Below are 16,701 nucleotides of genomic sequence, written 5' to 3' on the forward strand. Positions count from 1 at the left end.
AAGATGCAAGGAGAGGACATATAATTTGGCCAGAAAAAGCAGTTTATAATTCAGCAAAGGAGGACAAAAGGATTAATTAAGAGGGGGAAATAGATTATGAGAGTAAGCTTTCAGGGAACATAAAAACTGACTGTAAAAGCTTCTATAGATATGTGAAGAGAAAAAGATTGGTGAAGTCAAGCGTAAGTCCCTTGCAGTCAGAATCAGGGGAATTTATAATGGGGAACAAAGAAATGGCCGACCAATGAAATAAATACTTTGGTTCTGTCTTCACAAAGGAGGACACAAATAACCTCCCAGAGATGTCGGGGAACATAGGGTCTAATGAGAGGGAGGGCTTGAATGAAATCAATATTTGTAGGGAAATGGTGTTAGGGAATTTGATGGGATTGAAGGCCGATAAATCCCCAGGGTCTGATAATCTACATCCTAGGGTAGTTATGAAAGTGGCCCTAGAAATAGTAGATGCATTGCTGGTCATCTTCCAAAATTCTAAGGACTCTGGAACAGTTCCCATGGATTGGAGGATAGCTATTGTAACTCCACTATTTAAGAAGGATGGTAGAGAGAAAATGGGGAATGATAGACCGGTAAGCCTGACATCGGTAGTGGGGAAAATGCTAGAGTCCATTATAAAAGATGTAATAGCAGCACACTTGGAAAACAGTGACAGGATCGAACAAAGTCAACATGGATTTACAAAAGGTAAATCATGCTTGACTAATCTACTGGAATTTTTTGAGGATGTAACTGGTAGAATAGATAAGGGAGAACCAGTGGATGTGGTGTATTTGGACTTTCAGAAGGCTTTCGATAAGGTCCCGCATAAGAGATTAGCATGTAAAGTTAAAGCACATGGGATTGGGGGTACGGTACTGTGTTGGATAGAGAACTGGTTGGCAGACAGGAAGCAAAGAGTTGGAATAAACGGGTCTTTTTCCGAGTGGCAGGCAGTGACTAGTGGGGTACCGCAGGAATCGGTGCTAGGGCCCCAGCTATTCACAATATATATAAATGAACTAGACGAGGGAACGAGATGTAATATCTCCAAGTTTGCAGATGACACAAAGCTGGATGGGCGTGTGTGCTGTGGGGAGGATGCAGAGAAACTCCAGGATGATTTGCACAAGTTGGGTGATTGGACAGATGCATGGCAAATGCAGTATAATGTGGATAAATGCAAGGTTATCCACTTCGGTGGCAAAAACAGGAAGACAGATTATTATCTGAACGGCAATAGATTGGGAAAAGGGGAAGTGCAACGAGATCTGGGTGTCCTTGTGCACCAGTCACTGAAGGTAAGCATGCAGTTGCAGCAGGCGGTTAAGAAGGCAAATGGTATGTTGGCCTTCATAGCGAGAGGATTCGAGTACAGGAGCAAGGAAGTCTTGCTGCAGTTGTACAGGAAATAACAACAGAAAATGCTGGAAAAACTCAGCAAGTCAGGCAACATCCGTGGAGAGAAATTTGAGTTGACGTTTCGGGTTTGACCCTTCTTCAAAACTGGAGAGAAAAGGAACTAGATCGAAGGCAGGGCTGCGATCGGACAAAAGAATAAAAGAACCAAAAGAAGTAAAAGAGATTAGAAGCTAGACGAGATGGTAATAGGCTGTGATTAGGTGTAAAGTGTACTGGCAGGGCAAAAGATAGCTGCCAGGTGTGAGAGAGAAACAAAAGGAAAGGGGGGGGGGAAAGGAAAGGAGTGGAAAAATATAAGTGAAAATGAAATGGGGGCCGAGGTTATGATCTGAAATTGTTGAACTCGATATTGAGACCGGAAGGCTGCAGAGTGCCTAATCGGAAGATGAGGTGCTGTTCCTCGAGTTTACGTTGAGCTTCCGTGGAACAGTACAAGAGGCCAAGGACGGTGAGGTCCGAGTGGGAATGGAGCGGTGAATTAAAATGACCGCTGTCCAGGGCCCCAAACACCCCTTCCAGGTGAAACAGCGATTTACTTGTACTTCTCGCAATCTAGTATACTGTATTCGCTGCTCACGATGCGGTCTCCTCTACATTGGGGAGACCAAACGCAGATTGGGTGACCGCTTTGCGGAACACCTCCGTTCAGTCCGTAAGGGTGACCCCGAGCTTCCGGTCGCCTGTCATTAGTTTAGTTTATTAGTTTATTAGGGAGGAGCACAGATTAGTTTATTAGGGAGGAGCTGAGTGCTGTAATGGGAGGGTCTGGGGCTGTTTCACTGAACTCATTCATTGTTCTTGATTTCTGCCTTTGCCCTCTCCTCTCTCAGGTTGCTGCTCTTGCTGTCCTGCAGGATGCACGAACTGCGCCAATGGCTGTGTGTATAAAGGGAAAACCTCCGGCAAATGTAGCTGCTGCTCCTGAACAACAGGCCCTTCAGGCCCAATATAGAAAGTATTGTCCATATGTACTGTATTACACAAGACGCATGTCCTCAGTATCTCTGTCCTGATGAGTTGTCTGTTTATATAAACTCATGAAAAGTGAATTCATTGTTTTTGAAATGATCATGTTTAATATCAGTAAATAATAAAACTATTTCAATCATGTGATCAGTGCCATTCTCTTCGTTAAATAAGTGATGTTCCTAACGACAGCTCAATGTGTAGGGGACCATTTAGAGCCTAAACAGGCCACATTGTGTAAAATGATGCCTGAAAGCTTCATCGCCAACTGGTGCAGTCTCGGGGAAGAGGTTGAAGCATGTGGTGATGGAGCAGTGTGGGGAATGATGGAGTGAATGGTTCGATGGTATCCTTGCGTCAGTATTAGGACTCGTGGGCTAGGTCGGTTCCGAGAGCTTCAACCTCAAACCAGCAATGATGGGAGTTGGGAGAATAGGGCCCTTGTTTCTATTATGTAACTCTGGGGAGCTGCTCTGTCACATTAAAGAGGGAGCCCCACAGAGCAGGGGGCAATACATTCAAATTCTGAGGTGTATTAAAGCACAAAAATTGATATAACTCAGTCCTGTATCAGTGACATGCGCAGTCGTGGTCTGAATTCCCGATGTCTGTAGAACAGGGAAGCCCAACCCCTTTCTCTGTGGAACACTTCACTGTGGACTTGGAATCCTGTGGGCTGCATATTGACAATCACACCAAACACTAAAATCAAACTGAAGCCGTCAGCTATGAAAATATATTAACTGTCCACAATCAACAGTCATTACTTTTAAAGATTAAAGTTTTCCCCTCAGTTCATTAAGTATATTCATATGTAGCGGTACCACCGAGTGTCCCTTACTTGTTATACATACTTCCCTTTAACTTTAACTATGTTTATATACAGTTTGCATGTATGGGGCGTTGCCCCTTTAAGAATGCGACCTAATGCAATGACATCACGTCGCGCATCACGTGACTCACCCAAACGCGGGCTAACGCGATGAAGTCACGTCGCGCATCACGTGACTCACTTAAACGTGAGCCGGCCCAGCTTGGCCTCCCGCTCCCATGACAATCGCCGGCCTAGCTCGGCCTCCCGCTCCTGCGGCAATCGCCGGCTCAGCTCGGCCTCCCGCTCCCGCGACTTCAGCCGCAATGGCTGGCTACAGTGCCAGGTGCCGGGAGAACGCGATGACGTCATCGCGCCATTCACGTGACTGCCCAAGCACGGGAAAACACGATGACATCATCACGCAATCCATGGAACTGTCGAGTCAGTCCTCGTGGCGTCCCCACTGGGGAAAGACCTGTTCCACGACTCTCCTGCATTGTTCTACGTTGTTTGCTGTACTTCATCTAATTCAACATTAAAATCCTGTTGTTGTTCTTCCGAGTCAAGCTCCATTATTTGTTAGGAATACACCAATTCCTACATTGGTGACCCAACGACGCGAGGACGGGAATTCATCAAAACCTACATTGGTGACCCTGTCTCCGTGAATGATTTTCACGGACGAAGCGCACAGCCTGAACCCCATCTCTGTGAGCGGTTTCACAGAGGAAGAGCACGGCGAACAACATCCGACAAGCAACAACCGACGAACGCCAATTCCTACGATTGCTGACCAACGACATGTGACGACCCCGTCTTTGCGAACGTATTTGCAAAGGAAGCGCAGCCTGGAGGTGATCCCATTTTCCACGAACGTAATGCAGCCAGACCCCGATTTTTGCGAACAATTTTCACAAAAGAAGCACGCCATGGAAGAATCAGCCGTTTCGCTGTCGCTACCGCAATTCAGGATGCAGCAACCACCCTCGTGCTTTCTTCAGGTAGAAGCCCCATTTGCCAAGAACATCGATGCGGCGCAGACCAACGAGGTATCCATATTCGTCAGCTCTACCACCTTACAGATCGTCCGCCTCCATGACATCTCCCAACGCAACAGCAAGTATGCATCCCTCCAACCGCGGGTTCTGCAGGTTTTTGGGCCCACAAGATCGGAGCGCGCCCCCGCGGAGATGCCACGAGGACTCGCTCCTCACGAACCACGAGGACGCACTCCTCATGACCCACGAGGACCCATCCCTCACGAACCACGAGGATGCACTCGTCGCGACCCACGAGGACCCATCCCTCACAAACCACGAGGACGCACTCCTCGCAAACCACGAGGACCCATCCCTCATGAACCACGAGGACTCGCTCCTCACAAACCATGAGGACCCATCCATTGCGAACCATGAGGACCCATCCATCGTGAACCACAAGGACCCATCCCTCGCAAACCACGAGGACCCATCCCTCGTGAAACACGAAGACTCATTCCCCGCCGATGACGCACCAGCCCGTCAGCCTGCTGGTTGTGTTTTCTACCATGCTTTTCAGTGCGAAATCGAAGAGTTGCCGCCCTGAAGGCAGTTTTCCCCCTAAATCAACAATAACTAGAAGCGTTGCTGCCGTCCCGGCAGTTTTCCCCCTAAATCAACAACAACTCGAAGCATTGCCGCCCTCTCTACAGTGTTCCCCTCAACAAGCGCGAACCTCTACTGATGCTGCAAACATCGACGACGGGTCCAACGGGCATCCCGCGGCCGCGATCGGCCACGTGAAAGTTGCTGTCATCACCGATCACTGATCAACGCAGCAACGGTTCACTCACTTCTGTGTTACCATAGTAGCACTACGGCACGCACCGTTCTGTGCGTTCCCGACTGCCGAAGAGTTTGCTCGCCTGTCCGCGAGTTCACCGACCTGCCAGGACCCATGTTATTTCCTCCTGGATCGCCCATTCGGCGTTCCTGCAGATTTCATCAGACTGAGGACCTTCTTCCAACAATGACAGAGCCATGGTCCGCGTCTGCCCAACCTGCCAGTCACTATGACGTGGCCAGCTGTTTCGCCCCGGCGCCCGCTTCGAACCACGGGCTGCAGAGGTCACACGTCCCCACGGTCCTTTGCATGGCTGAATACATTTTATTCAGCATGATGCCACGGTCCTTCGCACGGCTGGATACGTATTATTCGCCATGACGCACGCATGGATCCGCTCACGACCAGCACCTTTAGACCTCGCCCGCCAAGTCGAGACAGCATGACCGACGAGACCTTCGGACATCCATCGTCGTTACGGCAGGCCAAGCACGATCGCCCACCAGACCGCCAGCCAGCCAGCAGTCTCCATCTCGAGACTGCAGGCGTCGTTCGGACAGGCTCATCAGACCATCTCATCTTTTGTCGTTCATTAATGCGAATTCTGGGGGGGCGCATGTAGCGGTACCACCGAGTGTCCCTTACTTGTTATACATAATTCCCTTTAACTTTAACTATGTTTATATACAGTTTGCATGTACGGGGCGTTGCCCCTTTAAGAATGCGACCTAACGCAATGACATCACGTCGCGCATCACGTGACTCACCCAAACGCGGGCTAACGTGATGACGTCATCACGCAATCCACGGGACTGCCGAGTCAGTCCTCGTGGCGTCCCCACTGGGGAAAGACCTGTTCCACGACGCTCCTGCATTGTTCTACATTGTTTGCTGTACTTCATCTAATTCAACATTAAAATCCTGTTTGTTGTTCTTCCGAGTCAAGCTCCGTTATTTGTTAGGAATACACCTATTCCTACACATATTTACTTTCAAATAGAGAGTTTTCTACACATTTCCTCATTGATATTTTATGGAATAACTTTACAAATGAGCTCTTCCTACCTGAAGCTTCACCTGCCGTGAGCATTTATTGAGAACTCTGGTGTGCACCTTCCTCCCACGAGTAAAATGTTGTCAAGCTGAGGCGGAAGTTCAGTGGTCATGGAATCAGCTGTTGAGTTGACAGCTTCAATGTACAGTAAAAGCTCCCACCTTACAGAGATAACTTCCCTCAGCCACAAACTCTTTCTCACTGAATTTCCACAACAGATTCACCAAGTTGCAAGTCTTTACACAAGTTCCCATCCAGTCTGACCTCATTAACTCTCTCACCATTGACAGATCGCTTCTGTAATCTGTACTTCACCTGCCATCTATTCCATCAGCATAGGTGCCCTTTATACTCTCTCACCTTGGTCCTCAGAATCCCATCACGATCAGCCCCAGCACCAGCAGCACCAGGCACACCAGCAGCACCAACACCAACAACACCAACCTTCTCCACAATCACCTGATGCTGCACAGGATAGAGGGTATCAGCACCCAACCACATTGCTGCCCAGCTGGCCAGGGATGGCCTCACCATGGCCAGATTTACTTCACTTGACGCTGTACACCCTGGCTACCACATGATGTGCCGGGTTGGCACCACCCCACACCAACACCATAAAGCATCCCTACAATACCCAAGCCATTCCTTTCACACTCACCACTATTGCAGGGGGTACCGTTATGCCTCACCATTCACGGCAACTCACTAAGCCACTTCCAAAGGTGCACACAAATCTGTCCAAGAACACAAAGTGCTGAAAGTAAAAGTTTCAATGTTTGACACCATATTAACAGAAACTTTACATGAACATTGCATAAAACAACCAAGTGCCTACCATTCTGTGTTGTTAGTTGGTATGGTTGCACTTGGATGAGGGTGAGTGTGAGGGGTGGCTCGTAAGATGAAGATGTGATAATGAAGATAGAGAGGGATGGGTGGAGGTGCAAGGTAAGTTGGTGTGAGTTAGGCTGTGCAGGAGTAGGGTAGGGAAGGTAGAGTGATGGGGATGTGGTGAGTGGCACAGGAGGATGAGGTTGAGTATGGTTTGTACTAATGTTTTGTGATCTAATGAGATCATTGAAAGGTTTGTGCCGCTGCACCCAGGTCCTCCTGACCACATTCCTGCTTGTGCCCTCCTCTACAATGTGCAACCAGACTGTGTTGGTTTCCTGGGGAGGTCTCTTCTGCCCATGTGAAGGGAAGAGAACCTCCCTGTGTGCTGTGACCCCCTCCATCTGTGGATGGCCAACTGCAAGATCCCGCAAATGTCTGCTGCAGATCCCTGGAAGGAGCCTGAGGCGAAGAAGTTGAGGGCGGTGGTGACTTTGACAACAACTGACAAGGCGTGTCCACTAAGACCTCTGGGAAGCAGGTCTTGTTCCAGCGAACTTCAAATGTCTGCAATGACCTGGCACGATAGCCTGAGCCACCTGAAGCACTGCTACTCATTCATGTTGAGGAAGCTCATCCTCTGCCTGTATACCATGTGTTGGGTGTATCGTCTCCGGCATGGTGCACCCCTGTGGTGCCCCCCTCTCTCCTGTGGAGCATCAGGTCATTGAGGAGAAGGCTGCTGTTGTGGTTGCTGCTGCTGCTGGTGTCATGGCTGCTGTTGCTAGTGGTGGGGCTACGCTTGGTCCGATTCTGAGGGCCAAGGCGAGAAAGTATTAGCGGCACCCATGCTGATGTAGTAGATGGCAGCTAAAGTGGAGATCAGAGGGTCAATCCCTCAATGTTGTGGTAGTCAGTAGCAATGTGGTGAGAGTGGCTTCCAAGGTTTCAAAAATGACCTGCAAGCTGCAGTCACCTAAAACTGTGGACAAAATGGGGTGCGCAAGAGCCTTTCCATGAGGTAAGTAATGAGGTGTAATATTGCAGTCTTTATGTGCCTGGGACTCAGTGAAGTAACTACTAACACTACTAACAATAACCAGCCCCAGGACAGTGACAGCGTAACACAAAGAATTCGACCCAACACAATCGTCGCTAAGCAAAAGGAAAAATATCTGTCATATTGGGCAGAAACAACAAAAACCCAAAGCAAACTCAATTGCTACTTGGCCCTAAACAAACAATACAACATGGCTGATTACCTGACCAGGGTAAAGGATAGCAAAATGAGAAAAACCTTGACAATGTACAGACTTAGTGAACATAGCCTGGCGATCGAAAAAGGTAGACACAGGCAGACCCGGCTACCAAGAGAGGACAGGATATGCTCTCACTGCAGTCAGGGAGTGGTGGAGACAGAGATGCACTTCCTCACAGCGTGTAGAAAATATCAGGGCATAAGGGAGAATTTCTACCCAAAATTCACAAAAACATGCCCGGAATTCAGAAATTTGAATGACGACCAAAAACTCCCATACCTACTAGGGGAAGAGAGAAATTGTGTAACCTTAGCGGCACACTATGTTACAGCTTGCCATAAACAGAGGGACAACCACTAAATATAAGAAAAGAGTAGATAGAAATTATATGAATGTATATTTATACACTCAGGGATATATCTGTTTATACACTGTATGGATAGATCTGTATTTTTGTGTACAACCATGAATGTTTTTCGATGCTTTGGCAACATAAGATGTACCTTGTCATGCCAATAAAGCGATTTGAATTGAATTGAATGTGCTTTTCCCAGCTGTCAATGAATTAATTTGCCAATAGCCACTGAGATTCTGCCTCCCCTTCACTGGCAAGGCACCTGACCTCCGTGAATCCCGTGCTTTTGCAGTAAAACTCAGAATCTGGTGTTAAAATCGCTCTTAAGGGTCGGTAAAAAAGCATTTAATGATTTCAATGATATCAACCGCCTCAGCGGTTTGGGTCCGTGCCGCGCCTTCAAACCCGCCCAAGTTAAATGCTCGAGGTGGCGGGATGACGGCGGGTTCCCGACGTGCTCGCTATTTGCAGCATTCTTATTGCCACCCCGCCCCCAAACCCACACACATGGCAATGGGAAAATTCCGGCCTATGATTCACTTAATTCATAATTGTGCTTATAATTATCGAGTCTTTTTCACCGATATTGATTAGACAAAATAGCATAAGCTACAGCATTGCTGTGTATGACTTTCTTTTTGAAATTTCTGTCAAAAAGATAACTAATTTCACTCAGTATTGTAGTGCGATGGTGATTGGACGGGGTGATGTAAGATAGCTCAAAGGGGCGCTAATTGAGGAATGTTATGAACCTTAGAAGTAAATAGTAGATTCCAGTCTAATTTCTATGTATAAGTGTTAGGACAAAAGGTGAATATTGGTCCAACACACTTTAGGGTACATAGCTAGATATTGCAAATTCAAATAATATATTCCTCACTTAGTGGGGATGGGATTTAGTATTTATTCTAATTCAAACTCTGAAGCCTTACTATTATTTTCATCCATCTTGACCACTAACAACTCTCTCCCATCATTTGGAAAAGTGACTGCGTGTATGTGCTCCCTCAGTGGCCCACATGACATTGAGTTCTAGCTTGTGCTGATTTTATTAACAACCCCACACCCACACAAACCACAAGCATCATTGTATCTTATCTCGGGACGTGTTAACCTGTGCCATCCAGTGTGACAGCAAATTTCTTTGCCGATTTGGCAGCTTTTAGTGTAATTGAACAATAGGGAGAATAGATTAGAGCAGGGGTTCCCAAAATCTACTTATGAGCATGGATTACTAAACTTTACTTTAACAATGTGTCTTTAAAACACCGGCCTAGAAATTCAGTTGCGTTTGCGCCCACTTATTGGCTATAAAGTGGTTTGCGCCTGAAGTTTTTTATCGCCCGAAATTCAGATGGACCCTAACATCGGCGTTAGCCGGTAGCGCCGCGCCGGCACCGATGACGTCATCGGTGTGCGCAGCGCCCCGGTTGCAATGCTATTCCGGCCCGATGGCCAAATTCAGTTGCGGCCGCCTCGCCCGTGGCAGCCGCAAACAGCGTTTGTGAAACGGGGTCTTGCAGCTCCGAAAGGCCGGCGCATAAAGGTGGAGCGGCGGCCAGCCGCTTTCCCGGCGGCCGCCTGCCCGCACCTCCCTCCCCGGACTCCTGCACCACCCCCCCGCGGCATTGATGTCTGAGTCCCGCGAGCCCGGCACTTCTCCGTGGTGCCGGGCTCATTTGCCGGGGGAATCCACCGGCGATCTGACGGCTGCAGGCAGCTCCTCCTTAAGAGAAGGAGGAGGCCTGCAGTACCCCAGCCTGCCGCACAGCTTCGGGTGCCGCAGCGGGAGCTGGACGCCTGAAAGTGACATTCATCGCCCCTAGCGAGGCGGCCAAACCCTGCAATAGTGCCCGCCGCCGTCTTGGCCCGTCGCAACTGAATTTTAGGCGGGCGCTACGGGAATCCTGGCGAGCGCAAAATTTCGGGCGCAAAAGACCTGGCGGGGCCATACCGAATTTCTAGGCCATCATGTTATTCAATGTGTCCTGTTTAGGCTCTAACTTGTTCCCTACACATTGGACTATGACACAGGTGAACATTTTTCATTGGTAAGTCGAATAATAATATAGATACATTTAAGGTGAAGCTAGACAAGCAACTGAGGGGGAAGGGAGTAGAGCAGAGGTTCCCAAACTTCACTTATGTAATGTGGCTTTCCGGCATCATTTTATACAATGTGGCCTGTTTAGGCTCTAACTTGTTCCCTACACATTGAGCTGTCATTAGGAACATCACTTATTTAACGAAGAGAAAGGCACTAATCACAGGAGTTGAAATAGTTTTTTTATTTACTGAAATTAAACATGATAATTTCAAAAACAATGAATTCACATTTCATGAGTTTATATAATCAGACAACTCATCAGGACAGAGATACTGAGGACATGCGGCTTGTGTAATACAGTACATATGGACAATACTTTCTATATTGGGCCTGAAGGGCCTGTTGTTCAGGAGCAGCAGCTACATTTGTCGAAGGTTTTCCCTTTACACACACAGCCATTGGCGCAGTTCGTGCATCCTGCAGGACAGCAAGTGCAGCAACCTGAGAGAGGAGAGGGCAAAGGCAGAAATCAGGAACAATGAATGAGTTCAGTGAAACAGCCCCAGACCCTCCCATTGCAGCACTCAGCTCCTCCCTAATAAACTAATCTGTGCCATATCTCCAAGTAACCCATCTGAAGATGCCCCGCCTCAGGACACGATGTGAGGGGGTTTGGGTGAATATGTTACTGTCAGTATCTCTCCAAACCTATTTCTAGTGATAAGTCTATAAAATCATCTCTTTCCGATGTCACTCTAAAACCCTTCTTTAACCAGCAGTGTTATCACCTCCAGTCTCTTTAGATTGGACAATCTGATGGAAATTAAATCAGGTGAAATCATGGACCTTGTACTTTTCTATTCCGGTCCTCTGAGTTCTGCCCAGAACTATCCGTCACTTAAATACAATGTGAGGAGCTGTAAACAGTCCCACAGTTACTCACTTTTCTGGCAGCGTCCAGCTTTGCTGGTGGGACATCGGCAGTCGGAGCACCTGCAGGTTTTTTCACAGGAGCAGGATCCTGAAAACAGGAAAAACAAAGACATTTGAGTTAAGGTTCAAACCCGGAGAAATGCCCCGGTGTGGAGGAGCCTCGGCTCTTTGTCCCATTCTGTTCTGCAGTTACTTTAATAAAGAGCCTGCCCTCCAATCCTGCTCCACCTCAGTGAGACTGAGCCGGGACACTGTGCTGAATGGACTGCAATAGTCACCACTCACCATCCAGGCAGACACAGGGCTTCGAGTCAGACATTTCACTAACAACTTCTTCAGTTTCCAGCCCTCACCCAATCAGCGCTTCTCGATCTGGTGCCCTTTGCTGAATCGGAGCCGTGTTTTATGGGGTTGTGATCGGTGGGGAACCGGCTGCAAAACCGGGGAAGGGGCGGGTCGGTCCGGGCAGAATGCACCCGGGGCACCGAAGTGAGTCAGCGGCTGAAGGTTTGAATTGCACCCGTCTCCTTCACTCACAACACGGCCCCAAAAGATTTCTCAATAACAGCAATTTCCCAACATTTCCCGTTGAATCGCCGGGTGTCTGAGCGTCTGCAACAAGTTTCACACCCACGGTCTGGGGGAGGCCAGGACTGCACGTTCTGTTTGAAGTTTATTGACCGATTTCACTCTAGATATTTGTTAGTTTTTGTGTTTCGGATTGCTGTCCCAGATCCTGTGAACCAGAGAGTTTCCCACTTGCCTCGATATCTACAACAAGAGATTCCATTAATAAAGTGCTTTCAGTGCAGCACGATTCAAAGCCACAGTGTCTGGAGAGGTGAGAATTGCCCAGTTGTCTGGTCAGTGTGAGGAGCCGGGAGCACAGGTGACCTTTGAACCGTGTGCACTTCCTGGCTGTTTAAAGACTGAACTACAGTGGAGTTTGTTTTTAGTCTGTAAATATTTAGAATCAGAAATGGCCCGATCTAAATTGCTGTTATTGAGAAATCTTTTGGGGCCGTGTTGTGAGTGAAGGAGACGGGTGCAATTCAAACCTTCAGCCGCTGACTCACTTCGGTGTCCCGGGTGCATTCTGCCCGGACCGACCCGCCCCTTCCCCGGTTTTGCAGCCGGTTCCCCACAATCACAACCCCATAAAACTCGGCTCCGATTCAGCAAAGGGCACCAGATCGAGAAGCGCTGATTGGGTGAGGGTTGGAAGCTGAAGCTGAAGAAGAAGTTAGTGAAATGTCTGACTCGAAGCCCTGTGTCTGCCTGGATGGTGAGTGGCGACTAGTGCAGTCCTTTCAGCACAGTGTCCCGGCTCAGTCTCACTGAGGTGGAGCAGGATTGGAGGGCAGGCTCTTTATTAAAGTAACTGCAGAACAGAATGGGACAAAGAGCCGGGGCTCCTCCACACCGGGCATTTCTCCGGGTTTGAACCATAACTCAATGTCTTTGTTTTTCCTGTTTTCAGGATCCTGCTGCTGTGAACAAACCTGCAGGTGCTCCGACTGCCGATGTCCCACCAGCAAAGCTGGACGCTGCCAGAAAAGTGAGTAACTGTGGGACTGTTTACAGCTCCTCACATTGTATTTATGTGACGGATAGTTCTGGGCAGAACTGAAAGGATCAGAATAGAAAAGTACAAGGTCCATGATTTCACCAGATTTAATTCCCATCAGATTGTCCAATCTAAAGAGACTGGAGGTGATAACCCTGCTGGTTAAAGAAGGGTTTTCGAGTGACATCGGTAAAAGATGATTTTATAGACTTATCACTAGAAATAGGTTTGGAGAGATACTGACAGTAACATATTCACCCAAACCCCCTCACATAGTGTCCTGAGGCGGGGCATCTTCAGACGGGTTACTTGGAGATATGGCACAGATTCGTTTATTAGGGAGGAGCTGAGTGCTGTAATGGGAGGGTCTGGGGCTGTTTCACTGAACTCATTCATTGTTCCTGATTTCTGCCTTTGCCCTCTCCTCTCTCAGGTTGCTGCTCTTGCTGTCCTGCAGGATGCACGAACTGCGCCAATGGTTGTGTGTGTAAAGGGAAAACCTCCGGCAAATGTAGCTGCTGCTCCTGAACAACAGGCCCTTCAGGCCCAATATAGAAAGTATTGTCCATATGTACTGTATTACACAAGCCGCATGTCCTCAGTATCTCTGTCCTGATGAGTTGTCTGTTTATATAAACACATGAAAAGTGAATTCATTGTTTTTGAAATGATCATGTTTAATATCGGTAAATAAAAAAACTATTTCAAGTTATGTGATCAGTGCCTTTCTCTTCACTAAATATGTGATGTTCCTAATGACAGCTCAATGTGTAGGGAACAAGTTACGGCCTAAACAGGCCACATTGTATAAAATGATGCCTTAAAGCCACATTGCCATCTGGTGCAGTCTCGGGGAAGAGGTTAAAGCCCCATCCCTTTCTCTGTGGAACACTTCACTGTGGACTTGGGATCCTTCACCATGCCAATTACAACACCAAACGCTAAAATCAAACTGAAGCAGTCAGTGAACAGCCAGTTAATATTGTAAAATCAGCAGCCATTTCATGGAATACATATTTAACACTGTATGGCCTAGAAATTGGGTTTTGGCGCAGCGACGGCTTTAGCGCCGGAAGTTAGTGCCGGAGCTAAGTCGCGCTGGGCGGGCCAAAAATTCACTAGTTCTGCGCCCAAACGGCTGCCGGCGCTGCTGAAAGCTGTTTGCGCCTGAAAACTGGCGCTACGCGCTGAATTGCGGCGCTATTCCGGCGCTGCGGTGCCCGCTGCGGTGCGGCAGGTTCGGGAAGTGCAGGCCTCCTTCCCTTAAGGAGGAGCTGCCTGCACCCGGCCGCGGCCCGCGAAAATCATTGTAAAAATGAGCCCGGCACCTCGGACAAGTGCCGGGCTTGCATCTGTCCCGGGGGGGGGGGGGGGAGAAGTCCGGGGAGGGAGCTGCGGCCAGGCGGCCGGCGGGAAAGCGGCCGGCCGCTGCGGGGCCTTTAATGCGCCGGCGCAAAGTCCAGTAAGGCACCTCTGCCAGAACGTTGCTTGCGGCTGCCACGGGCGAGGCGGCCGCAAGTCAATTTTGGAGTTCGGGCGGGTTACCATGGCAACCGGGACGCTGCGCACACCGATGACGTCATCGGTGCCGGCGCAGCGCTAACGGCCTAACGCCGATTTAGGGACCCACTCAATTTCCAAACTGGCCATAACTCCGGCGCTAGGCCCTCTAGCGCCTCAAAAGCGGCGCTAAGCCTACCGAATTTCTAGGCCTATATGTTATAATAATGAGAATTCAAATTCGTTTCCAAATAGACGGCTTTCTACATATTTCTTCATTTATACTTTGTAGAATAATTTTACAAATTCTCCCTTCCCACATGGAGCTTCCCCTGTCTGGAGCATCAGTTGGGAATTCAGGAGCGATCTGTCCTCCCATTATTTTCCATTCAGTAAAATAAAAATGGAAATGAAGCTGGAAGAGAGATTTATGCCCTGATATAATTAATTGGGGGGAAGGGCAGAGGATCAGAAAACTTCCCCAGATACAACTCAAAATCTTCCATTAGCATTGTGGGAAGGCTGGCAATAGTTAAGTTTCTAACTGATGGGGCAGAGCTATTCACCAAATACTCACCTCTGACATGTTCAAATATTTGTGTAATGAAAAATGTTGGCGTGTCATAGTCCACATGTAGGTCACTTGTTCAACCACAGCGAAGGTTGCCAAATCTGCAAAGTAATTGGATGCAAAACTGGATGGCACACTTCTATCATGTCCAGTTATAACATGTAATGGTGCTGGTGGTTTTGTGTGGGTGTGTCTGTGTTCGTGTTACGAAAATCACTACTAGCTAGAACTCAATGTCCTGCAGGAAAATGAGGGGGAACGTATCTGCAGGCACATTTCCAAATGATGGGAGAGAATTGTTAATGGACAGGCTGTATGACAAGGTTAGTCAGAATTCAGAGTTTGAATTAGAATTAATACTAAATTCTACCACATTATATGAATTTGTAATATCTAGCTATGTATACTAAAGGGTGTTGGAACAATCTTCGCCCTTTTCCTTAACACATGTACATAGAAACTTGACTGAAATCTACCATTTACTTCTACAGTTCATAACATTCTTTAACTAGCGACCCTTTGAGCCATCTTACAGCACCCAATCCAGTCACCAGGACATCACAGTACGACACTGACTGAAATTAGTTAACTTCTTTTGACAGAGGCTTCAAAGAGAAGGACAGTCACAAAGATGCTTTTTGTAATACTAATTTATTTAACAAGATTGATGAAAGTGACTAGGTAATTATAAGCACAATTATGAATTATGTGAATCATAATGTCTTAGCTCACTGGGTTCTCTTGTTTATAGCTTAACAAAGTTATGCTTAATTTCTAAGATTACAGCACAGCTTAGCAATGTTACACTTACAGTTTGTATTCAACACATCACTGATAAATACCAAGCTTTGTGTATTAAGGCTCTCCTGTGATATACTCACAGGCTTACAGCTTAGGCTGTCTATTAGCGCAGTACTTGGTGAATGGATATTAATACTTCCTCTGGGTTGCTCAGTTTCATCTCTGGGGATGTCCATAGCACATTGCCATCATTGCCTTCCTTTGTCAGTTGTCTTCTTGTTCAACATTAACTAAAACTGTGTGCACGTCTTTCTCTGGATTGTGATACTGTTATTTTACTCCCATGCTCAAGACATGAACAATTCAATGAAATGTGCAATGCACTTTACAAGTTTACTTCTGCCAGGTTAAGTATTTAACTTTGCTTAGCCTTCTATCTTTCACTCTCAGCACCTTCTCTGCTATAGAGTCAATTCTCCAAAATAATCTCCAACACAAACCATTTGATTGATTCTACATCTGCCAGCTCTGAAAACCTTCCAGTTCACATGTGCCTAGCATAAACTTTCATATGTTTATTTCAGAAAGCAAATCCAACTTAGGCACAAATGACTAACAGTGACCAACCAAGGTCTCATTCAAATGGGCCGACATGTTTGGCATCTCTAATAATCACAATTCAAGTATCTTGATGCAGACTGGGCCTTTCAAACAGGTGCTAGAGAATCTAACTCTTCCAGCACCTAAATTACATCATTAAAGCCATCTTCTGACAATATTCTTTACTTAAAATCTTGTCTGTTGATTCCATTATTGTTTGCAC

The 16,701-nt window shown here is 47.4% G+C and overlaps 2 protein-coding genes across 2 annotated transcripts; one reads left to right on the forward strand and one right to left on the reverse strand.

The window, feature by feature from the left end:
• Positions 1–10,788: 10,788 nt before the first annotated feature.
• LOC147116373 (metallothionein-like) lies at positions 10,789–11,935 on the reverse strand. Its single transcript, XM_085991248.1, has 3 exons — positions 11,785–11,935; positions 11,510–11,587; positions 10,789–11,067 (listed from the first exon to the last, which is right to left on the reverse strand). The coding sequence occupies exons 1-3, from the start codon at positions 11,816–11,818 to the stop codon at positions 10,973–10,975; spliced, it is 207 nt and encodes a 68-aa protein (XP_085847374.1). The 5' UTR covers positions 11,819–11,935; the 3' UTR covers positions 10,789–10,972.
• A 655-nt stretch (positions 11,936–12,590) lies between these two features.
• Positions 12,591–13,778, forward strand: LOC147116374 (metallothionein-like). Its single transcript, XM_085991249.1, has 3 exons — positions 12,591–12,784; positions 12,980–13,057; positions 13,500–13,778. Exons 1-3 carry the CDS (start codon positions 12,751–12,753, stop codon positions 13,592–13,594), a joined length of 207 nt encoding a protein of 68 aa, XP_085847375.1. The 5' UTR covers positions 12,591–12,750; the 3' UTR covers positions 13,595–13,778.
• The last annotated feature ends 2,923 nt before the right edge of the window (positions 13,779–16,701 follow it).

Source organism: Somniosus microcephalus, chromosome 6 (assembly GCF_052327205.1).
Source record: "Somniosus microcephalus isolate GS21.2 chromosome 6, FLI_Smic_1.0, whole genome shotgun sequence".
Taxonomy (NCBI): domain Eukaryota; kingdom Metazoa; phylum Chordata; class Chondrichthyes; order Squaliformes; family Somniosidae; genus Somniosus; species Somniosus microcephalus.